Here is an 11,100-nt window from a genome sequence, read left to right as displayed (position 1 = left end):
AACAAAAGCTCGAAAAAAGGTTACAAAAGTCAGGTTTATTGCTAAATTTACCTCGAACAATGCACACCTAACAACTTTCGAATACTCTACAGCGAAGCCACCGAAAATACAAAGTTCCCGCACTTTGAATCGCCTAATTCGGTTTAGAGATGAGAGAGTTATACTGTTTTTAAGTTTGGAAAAAGGTTGCTAATATTTCTGCATTTTATAGCAGATTTTTCTGCATTTTTTTTTTCCGAAAACTTAAAAACTTCGACGGGGTGCTTCAAACTCGTTCGGAACCCCGTGCACGCAAATGAGATATGCAACCATACTAAATTTGATATTCCAAACCCAATGGCACAGTCAAAATTTTCATGCGAGATCATCTTGACAAAAAGTGGGTCCCACACCCAACCGCCATTTTAAGTCAAAAACCACTAAAAGGCTCAAAAAAATATCGGAAACCTCGGGACACAAAAGAAGGGTCAATCTAGACCAAACTTGACATTCTAGAGCTAACCGCACTGATGGAATTCTCATCCGAGAGCGTTTACTCAGAATGTTGACTAAAGTCAAACTTATACTTAAACTTAAAGTTAAAATGCCTAATCGCACCGACTCACACTGAAAACCTCGAAAGTCATGCCGACCATGCTACTAGCCCAAAACGACCCTTCCGGAGCTGATGGAATCGTCAGAATTGGATTCCGATATCATCTTCTTGAACTTTTGATTGAAAATGATGGTTCAAGGTTCATAAGCTCCAAAAACACTAAAACTCGCACAATAACCAAACGAACGACCAGGTGACCAAACTGTCACTCCCAGGACTTGGGGTCACTACAGGAACGCTCTAAACGACACACAGAAGGCAAAACACAGAAATGATTAGGAGGGTCGTTGCAACAAATTATTAGTTTCATTCCTGAATTATTGATTAAGTGAGCTTAAATACACCCCGATCTTATAATAGGAGTGAAATACACTCTAAATTTTTGTCAAGTTTAGAAATGTTTCCAACACTTATCTCAACTTTTTATTAAAAGTTGCATGCTCCTAATAGAGTTTGATACCACTTGCTATGTCATATTGTATAGTAAAGTAGATGTGTATTTTTAAAGCTGTTAATAATTGAGAGACGGAATAAATAATTTATATCATTTTAGGGGGGTGTTGAGGGACCCGCCCAAGTATTGCATTTCTGGCAGTTGTTTCCCCACATATTTGTAATCAAGAAGATGATAAACTGTTAAACTGAAAGACAAAAGGGGAAAAAAAAGAGTAGAGAAATTTTTAAAAGATGGCTAGTCTGGGCATGTACTCCTGGACTACAGGAATCAAGAAAAGGGTATTTGTAAAAGTTGCTAATTTAGCAAAAGAGAATGAAAAGAGAGTAGAAATAGCAGAGAAAGTGAAAAATTCAAAAGTAGTAATACTTGGTGGAACTGGAAGAGTTGGTGGTTCTACTGCTATTGCTCTTTCTAAGCTCTGTCCTGACCTTAACATTGTTATTGCTGGTCGAAATAGGTAATAAACCCTTTTTCAGTTTTTGGGTAACTCAGAATTTCATTATTGGGATGAAATTTGGATAAAGATAGAGTTTTTTTTCTTGATTTGAAGATGTGTTTTTGGTCCACATTTCTATCTTTCTATGTCCTGCAATTTGGGTACTTTCTATTTGGTCATTTTCGTGTAGTTTGATTGTAGTATTATTTTGTTGTAGTGCTGTTTTGCTACTATGTAGTGTTTTTTGTTACTATCCGCTGTATCTTGTACCTCCATTACGGCCTTTTCTAGACTGTTTTTGTCTTGAGCCGAGGGTCTATTGAAACAGTGTCTCTACCTTGCCTCTGAGGCAGATGTAAGGTTTGCGTACAGTCTACCCTTCCCAGACCCCACTTTGTGTGGGATTACACTGGGTATGTTGTTGTTGTTGTTTTGTTTTCCCACACTGGGTATGTTGTTGTTGTTGTTTTGTTTGGTCATTTTCAATAGAAAATGCTTTTCTTGGAAAATACTTTCTAATGTTTGGTTGAGAGTGTAAGATATTTTTTTAAACAAATATGTGTTTATTAGTAAATTGGATATTGTTAAGATGAAATTTTTGAGTACTAAAGATTAATAATGATGTCTAAGTGGTAGGTGGAACGTGTAATAGGACACAAGGATATAAGGGCCTTCTCCACCTTATGAGTGTAAATCAGCTGAAAATGAGTTTTTGTTCACAAGTTTGATTTTCATATTTTGGCATTTGAAAATATGAAAGATGTGAGACGAAAGCTTATTAAAATAAGAAATGTTATCAATTGGTTGAGTTTCACAGACCAGAATTATTTATTTGTAAAGAGTTGGCTACTTGGTAGAGACAAAAATGGTAAAACTTGAAATTGCTTAGTTTCAACATCTAAAAGTGTCTAGTTTTAACTAACTCAAACTAACATAAGTTTTTCTTCCCCAACATCTAAAAGGCATAAGTTGGACTCGGTACATAACATTGCCATTCTTATAAAGTTAGCAAACCTCATTACAAAAATGATGACGGATTTGATGTTCTTTGTCTTCTAATCCTTGGTGACTATTTATCTGATTTTGATGCTTGTTGTCATGTCTTTTACTTGGATTTGTTGCACTTGAGCCGAGGATCTTTCGGAAACAACCTCTCTACCTCCACGGGGTAGTGGTAAGGTCTGCATACACTCGACCCTCCCCATACCTCACTTGTGGGATTTCACTGGGTATGTTGTTGTTGTTGGTTTGTTGTCATGATGCTACATTAACACTTCCAACAAAAGATAAATTAGAATGAAAGTAATGCAAATGGAAAAGAGGAACAAGTAGAAAGGATGTCAAAATAGTTTTTACCTAGATTATTGAAGGCTTTCTTGACCAACCACTGCAAAGGCTTAAAGCTATAAGGATTCATTATGTTAAAGAAATTGTTAGACTGTTAATCAAGAAAGTTAAGTGCTGATTTCGGAAGTTCCTTTTTTTACCATGTAAAACTGAGGAGAATCTTTGAAGGAAGAGTATCTAAGGTAAATCTCGCGTAAGACTTCTTTTTGTTAATGAAAAAGTACCTGGCGGATTATCACTAATTTTGGTATTATATGGTGCTAATAATTGTATGATTTTGGAAAAGTGATATCCAAAAAATGAAGGTATAAAGAGGAAAATGAACCCCCATTGAGAGGTTGAGTTCGTGAATCCAAAGAGTTCTATGCACAAATTCAGTTGTGTAACATGGCCTATGTTGCTCGGACTCTTCGAAAATGTCGACGGGTGCTACTCGAATCCTCCAAAAATAGTGTATTTTTGAAGGATTCGACACTGATGCGGCAACCTTTTTGGAGAGTCAACATGGACACATCCAAATATCATGGTATAACATGTCCACATCCAAACAATTAATTAATCTTTTGAGAGATAAGTTGTAGATTAATTATTTGATTGTCTCGAGTGCTATGACATTCCCACTCAATTCAAGAACTTTCCCACCCAAGGCATATTAGCCAATTTTGTCTGTGTGTTTCATCCGAACTCACAGTTAAATTGATCTCTTGGTTTATCTCATTTTCTATATGACTTTCTAGGTTTTCGACATTTCGTTCTAAATTTATTGTGTAACTTTGGACTTCTTGAATAAAGAAAAACTATTGTGTATCATATTATCTATTACAGGGAGAAAGGGGCTTCCATGGTGTCAAAACTAGGAAAGAATGCAGAATTCGCTGAAGTAAATATAGACGACAGAGAAGCGTTAGAAGCCAATTTGACAGGTCTACCAGATCCTTCCCTTTTTCATACTTTGAACTTACGAGCACTTTATCAAATGCAGCTGTCTATTGCAAGTTATAGTATTGATGAGTATGGATTATCAATTAGCAACATTATCCTGTAATGTATGTGTTATTTTTTATATCGATTTTCCCTAATGGGAATAAGCTATATTTTAGTCATTGGTCCTTTCTCTCTGCAATTAATCCCATTCCTGCTGCCACATAGCAGGAATCAGTAAACTGATATCCTTTGCATTAAACTGTTTATTTGGACTATTAATTAAGGAATTTGTGTTGTATGACTCTAGACGAAGTGGCGTAATTTCACTTTGTACTCTTCTAAAAGTTAAACTAGCATAAATGCAGTTACTGTATTGTTTTAGTAGGAAGCCAAATTTCCTGTTTGACGAACATGTTAGAAAATATGATTGTTATACATGAGTACTACACTTACTTTTGGATACTTGTAAGTAAATTAAGACAAGTTGATATACTACAGCTTCCCGGGTGATCAGTATACATGGAAAACAGTTGAGGCATTGCATAATTGACACTAGGCTAAGGAAAAAGGTTTATAATTTCCTTTTCATGCTGTTAACATATAAAGCGAAATTGCAGCCTAACAGAAACATCCGTCGCTATTGCTTTACCTAGATCTGATTCTCACCAACTCCCTTTAACTGAGGGAAAATAAAAGGCAACACAAAGACAAGTGAACAATAAAACAAAATTATAGTCATTTTTCCATTGTCTGTTTAACTGTTACTCCCTCCGTCCCATTTTATGTGGCACCATTTCCTTTTTGGTCAGTCCCAAAAAGAATGTCACATTTCCTAATATGGTAAGTATTTAAAGGTACAATTCCTCTTTTACCCTTGTTGGTCCCACTTAATCTTAAAATAATACTCCAATACATTTATGAGGAGAGAGAAAAGTGAGTCTACTTTTTAAAGGATAATTTGGTAAATATTTCAAAGTCTTCATTTATTTCTTAAACTCCATGCCCGGTCAAATGTTGCCACATAAAATGGGACGGAGGGAGTAATATTTTCACCATTATGTCTAGCTGTTTTTCATACTTTGAGAAGGTACAACAGGAAATTCTCACGCACAAATGATTCTATTGTTTTTTTGCATGTTATTGTTTATGATGCATGCCACTTCTCTTCCTACTTACGAAATATCACATTATGTCTTCATAGTCCAAATATTGGCTGAAATGCTGGGAATCTAATTATTTATTAAAAAAAGAAACTTCAGTCATACTAGAATCTTGATGTACAGACATTACCCTTCTGCTAACAGTCTAGCAATATTTATTTAACTGTCTAACAATTTTGTAGATGCGGACATTGTGGTTCATGCTGCTGGGCCATTCCAACAGTCAGAAAACTGTAAAGTACTAGAAGCTGCCATTGGGACCAAGGTGAGAGAAAGGTAATCAGCCAGCATAACTTCCAAGTTTAACTTTCTTAAAAGAATGACTACAGAATTAAGAAACTCTTCCTCTCGTTGAAGTGATCATTGAAACATTTAAGTCGTGTCATCCAACAGACAGCCTATCTTGATATTTGTGATGACACAAGCTATGCAACACGAGCAAAGTCCTATATGAATAAAGCACTGGAAGCCAATATTCCTGCCATAACTACTGGTGGAATCTACCCAGGAGTGAGCAACGGTACTATAAGACTTATGTTATAATTATTTGTTCATTTAACAAAGGAAATTTCTGCTTTAGTTCTGCCTTTTCTCATCTTCGATATTTTTCATCAAAGCTTTACTGTTATGTATACTGTAATTAGAGCGTGGGTGACACTCAAAGTTTTTTAGCTCTCACTTTTTCATTGAAGAAATTCTAGCTTTAGTTATTCTTATCTAAAGAGGTAGATTTTGTTTCTTTCTTATCTACTTTACTATTGATAAGTAGAAAAATGGTAGCTTCTTCATATAGTTCTAGTGTAAAGTCGATTAAATTGGATTTGAACCCAATTGATATTGATCTCTCAAATAGAGTTCAAATATCTAGAAGTGGTTCGAATAACTTTTAAGCTAGAATATGAAGAAGAAGTTGTTTGGCTTCAAAGCTCCACAACCTGGCTTGATTTTCAGATGCATATGTTCTGATGTATACACATATCTAGATTGTGTGGACTACTTGGTGATTTTATGATGTGATTAAGAACTTGAAACATTATGTGTGGAATTTTAAAATTTTCTTATGTTTGAGCCAAGTTCAATCATTTGAGTTGTTGTCACTCTAGGTCTAGGATCAAGCATAAAATTAGAGTTTGAATAGCTCGTTCTTGAGTTCTATTACTTGGTAACCAGAGTCGAGTCGAGCCAACGGCCTTGGGTTTTGGTCTATTCCTTAATTATCATGGACTTGAGCAAGAAATACTTCTATCTCATGGTCATTATTTTGTTAATTAATTAATCAAATACTCTACCTGATTACTTTCCCTTGACAAGATGACACTATTGTAGCTTCAATTGGTTGCTGCATTGCATTTTCCTTCTTTAGGATTGTAAATGTGACTGCTCTATCAAGTGAACTCAAACATTATTTTTCTACTAATATGACAGTGATGGCAGCAGAGCTTGTTCGCACTGCAAAACTTGAAAGCGAGGGTGAATTAGAGAGGCTTAGGTGACAATTTCCTGCTTTGTTTTTGGCCTTATTAATTCATTTTACCACATTGTCAGGTGTTGGTCAGATATTTGAATGAACATTAAGTCATTCAAAGAATACCTTATCTTTCCTATTAATTCTTTCAAGGGTTTATATTTTGTGCATTGACTGTGTAAAGAACTTTTACACAATTAGTTTAAGTTGTCTACAACAAGTAACTTTCGATATCAAACCCTACATGGTGGAAATAAAAGAATAAGCTGCTATAAGTAATTAATATGCACTTATACTATAAAATTTGTTTATAATGTCAGTGTATATAATTAAAAGCTCTTTTTGTCCATAAAGAGTTACTTTAGATGACACTCTCTCTGTAACAATTAGTCAGGAGATCTTTCATTACTGGAATACTTCCTCATTTGCTGACTGTTCCCTTCTAGGGTAACTCAACCTTATATGTTAGCTCAAATGGTGAGGATTACGTAAGATCATATAAGGAGACTAAATTCGATACACTTAATTGTGTGGAGTTCTAATAGGTCTATCTAAAGGGTGACTACTTACTACTAAGTACTAACTGTGTAAACAATATTGGTTGACCTGAGATAGCTTTCTAATATTAGGACAGGAATGCTTTTCAATGAGACAGCTTCATTTTGATGTAATCTATCAACTACAAACTAAGAAAATACTCAATCTTTTCGTTCCTGATACCTATGGTTTAAGCAACGTCACCTATTGCCTTGAAAGATGATCATGTAGCCTGGACTTTACTTTGCATTGTAGGGAGTGTTCGGTGTTCCAATTTTACTATTGCTCTAAATTTCTGGAAAACAAGTTCCTTAAAAATGAAGAAAATGACTTCCCTAATGGTAGTAAGAAAATAAGTTCCACAAATGGCATTCCACATTGATTGTGCTCTCCCCACCCTCCAACTCCCTTCATCTTCATCCAGCCCTGTAGTCCCCATTCCCACCACGTTCCTACCCCACCTTCCGTAGTATTTATCTAAGATTATATACAAATGCTTTTAGGATAGTATTTTTTGCTTACGTACCGAACACATGAAACTAGTAAGAAACCACTTATTTTCCTGAAAAAACATTTTCCTTCCTACCGAACACATAAAAATAGTAATGTCAATACGTTTTCCTTATCGTCTTTTTCCCGATAAATCTTTTACAATTCTAACATGTTTAGATATTTATTTCAGATTCTACTACTACACTGCTGGCACTGGTGGTGCTGGACCTACTATTTTAGCTACTAGTTTTTTGCTTCTTGGAGAGGACGTAATTGCATATAATAAAGGTCAGCTTTTTAGATGGACTGGATTTTCCCCCCATCCTGACCCTCTTGTATTTATTGTGATCTCATCACTGAATTGAAACTATGTACCAGGAGAGAAAATCAAATTGACTCCTTATAGTGGGATGCTTAGTATTGACTTTGGAATGGGGATCGGCAAGAAGGATGTTTACCTCCTGTGAGTACTTGGAACAGTAAATTTGTTTCGAAGGATCTAGCCTTAAGCCCTATTTTCCTTTTATAATATGTGTGATCCTTTCATCCCTTGAGTTCTAATCTTATGAAAATCTCATAATTTTCAGAAATCTTCCAGAGGTGAAAAGTGTGCATGAGGTCCTTGGTGTACCAACCGTTAGTGCTCGGTTTGGAACAGATCCATTCTTCTGGAACTGGGGAATGATTGCTATGAGAAATTTACTTCCTCAAGTTGGTCTCTTAACTTGAAACTTAGATGCTTAAATCCCATATGGTGTGGAATCCTCTTTGTATATTTTTAAAAATCTTAAAAATAAAACTCCACCTATGTCACTTCAACAAACTATATCTGGTCCCAAATCCGAATAAAGTCAGTCTACTAACGGATAGTGTAAATAAGTCTCACCATGACAATTAATTCTCGTAATACTGGACTTGTAAGAGCAGAATGGATAAAAAAGATTTATATAGCTCTAGGTGGATTTTGCACTTTGATCTTTATGCATCAATAATCAGCCATAGTTTGTTGAAGTCGTGAGGATCCGACATTCCAACTTTCAAAAGAATATGTCACACGCTCAATAGGCATCATAATCATATACTAAAACTTCTGCAGGAATTTCTGAGGGATAGAAGCAAAGTACAACAGCTGGTTCAACTATTCGATCCAGTTGTTCGAGCCGTTGACGGAACAGCTGGAGAGGCAGTCTCAATGCGAGTGAGATGTCTTCTAATTATTTTTTATTTATTTATTTTTATTTGTTGAATTGTGTGGCTACCTCATCTAAAAGCTTAAGCTATAAGAGAAGGTACACTTATATTTATTTCACTATATATTCGATACGCTTCGAAATTATCTCTGCTGACCTAAAATTCTGAAATCTTACTTGCAAACAGCTAGCTCACAAAGTTGTTTTGATCTTTTGTGAAACAGGTAGATTTAGAATGCTCAGATGGACACAACAGAATTGGCATATTTAGTCATAAAAGACTTTCTAGGTACACATTAATGGAATGTTAGTTCCATCGTCACTTTCTCAGGGAAATCTAAGCAAAAATCTAATGCAAGTCTCTTCACATAAGGTTTTTCTAAGCTGTTTGTTTCTTTTTCAGATCAGTGGGAATTTCAACGGCTGCATTTGTCCTTGCTATTCTTGAGGGAAGCACAAAACCTGGCGTCTGGTTTCCTGAAGAGGTATGTATTGATGAACCAACTGCCGACATACCTGTGGATCATTATTCTTGTCAACTTCACAATTATGGAAAATGACATTCGGCCTAACTTAACCTCAAAAACTACACATATAATAAGACAACACCCTATACCCTCAAACAATGTGAGACACATAACATACCTGCACACCCAGGACTGATCATCCAATGTGTGGACAATAGGGACCCAACATTAGTTAAACCAAGTTGGGGATGGGCTGGCCTTTACTACCCTATTAAGAAAAATGGACTTGGGCCTAACTTAATCTCAAAAGTTGTTCACGAGGTGAGGATTACTCAAGATCAGGGGAGGATCCACAACATAAGTTATGAGTTCAGCCGAATTATGCCTCATATATGTATTTAGAAAAACACTAAATATGTACAAATGTTAAATTTTCAATCCAGTTATTAGCACTTGAGGGGGAATCTTAGTAGCTCGGTTGGTTGGTGACCTGAAATTTCACCTTGTTGGTAAGGGTTTGATTCCTCGTCTTGTAATCTCATCCCCATTTCCCCTTCCCCTACCCCCAATTTGTTTTTAAAAGAAAAGCGCTTGGCTCTCTAAGTCATGTGCGGTAGCAATATCAAATCAAATATGACTAGTAGTGCGGTCCTGAGCTGTCCTAGAATCTTGAATCCATATAGTTTAAATTTTGATCTGCCTCTGCACAAGACCATGTAAGGAGACAACAACACATACCTTCAACCTATGTGGGACACCTAACCCAAAAGACCTTAACTTGTATTCTTACGCTTGTTTCGGGAAATCAGAAAAAATGTTCATTGAATGAAAATTCCTTACCTAAAATAACCTAATCATCATTTATTACTATAAATGGCCATTGGGTCTTTATTCTTTCAAGCGAAGTGCATATGCTGCCTTGTCAATTTTCCATTCTTTCTTCCTTGTGTTTCCTCTTTGCTGGCGGCTATTCGAACATGTATGTGTCTCACCTATTACTCCTCTCCGACGTACCAAAATTGACGCACAAATAAATATGCACTTGACTAAATAAATAATTTAATTCGACCTGTCGCAAACATGAATCATTCCGAGTGAATAATATATCAAAAGACTCAAAACATTGAGAGTATATCATATCTAAAATTTGGGACTGTTTAGAGGAGATTTGAGTTGGTCAAGATTGAAAAAAAATCAGTCTGCAATGTATAAATATTATATAAACATTGTATATGGATGTATATACATAGTTATACATTATATATATACACTATTTATAGAATATCGATACATTACCTATACATACAACCAGTTTCGTTGAAATATTTTTTTGTTACCTGAACAGTTATGTAAGAATCCCTTTTTTTATTTAAACATTTTTTGGGCTTCCCCTGCAGCCTGAAGGAATTGCAGTTGAAGCAAGGGAAGTTCTTCTCCAAAGAGCTTCCGAGGGAACGATAAACTTCATACTAAACAAGTATGTATTTGTTATCATTTTCTCCTCCAATATGTTACTTAACTGTATAATTTCAACTGAATACGTCTTTCTTCTTCGTAGGGCTCCATGGATGGTAGAAACAAATCCAAAAGAGCTCGGTTTTGGGATATATTCATAAATTCAATATAGAGATTTGACTAATCAAGTGAGTGTACCTAGGTTTTATGATGGTTTATAATATGCGCCTTTTGCATCTCATAAGTATAAACTCCTCAATATTTATTAGTTACGTATCTTTCAAGTGACTTGATTGTGTAAACGTATTTTACAATGACCGTGCATAGAACTTAAGATCGTTTCCTTTTTCCTTTTCAGGCGTCGAGTGTGGAACCAAAATGCACCCTCACCTTCTCTATATATTGGTGCAGTCTTTAAGATTTGAATGCCTATATACAGCTTGTTAGTTGACAATTTTAGTATACTTTGTCCTTCCATTTGAATAGACTTATAAGTAAAGATGTTGTCAAGTTTGTCAATAGCAGAGGTGAGTTCAGGATATTTGGTCTGAAATATTTACACCAATATACACATA

General features: G+C 35.5%; 1 protein-coding gene across 1 annotated transcript; it reads left to right on the top strand.

Moving 5' to 3' along the window:
- The first annotated feature begins 1,202 nt into the window (after positions 1-1,202).
- Positions 1,203-11,100, top strand: LOC125818068 (uncharacterized). Its single transcript, XM_049497581.1, has 14 exons — positions 1,203-1,509; positions 3,661-3,758; positions 5,102-5,184; positions 5,313-5,439; positions 6,345-6,408; positions 7,604-7,701; positions 7,792-7,876; positions 8,001-8,124; positions 8,510-8,611; positions 8,828-8,892; positions 9,007-9,088; positions 10,468-10,547; positions 10,629-10,713; positions 10,884-11,100. The coding sequence occupies exons 1-13, from the start codon at positions 1,283-1,285 to the stop codon at positions 10,684-10,686; spliced, it is 1,293 nt and encodes a 430-aa protein (XP_049353538.1). The 5' UTR covers positions 1,203-1,282; the 3' UTR covers positions 10,687-10,713; positions 10,884-11,100.

This window comes from Solanum verrucosum, unplaced genomic scaffold, assembly GCF_900185275.1.
Source record: "Solanum verrucosum unplaced genomic scaffold, falcon-dt-bn FXZP01000253.1, whole genome shotgun sequence".
NCBI classification, from domain to species: Eukaryota; Viridiplantae; Streptophyta; class Magnoliopsida; order Solanales; family Solanaceae; genus Solanum; species Solanum verrucosum.
This window is presented reverse-complemented; position numbering and strand designations above follow the sequence as displayed.

Coding starts and splice junctions, on each gene's coding strand:
- LOC125818068 (XM_049497581.1), top strand. CDS start 1,283: ATGGCTAGTCTGGGCATGTACTCCTGGACTACAGGAATCAAGAAAAGG. Junction 3,759..5,101: donor GTTAGAAGCCAATTTGACAG/GTCTACCAGATC, acceptor ACAATTTTGTAG/ATGCGGACATTGTGGTTCAT. Junction 8,612..8,827: donor GAGAGGCAGTCTCAATGCGA/GTGAGATGTCTT, acceptor TTTGTGAAACAG/GTAGATTTAGAATGCTCAGA.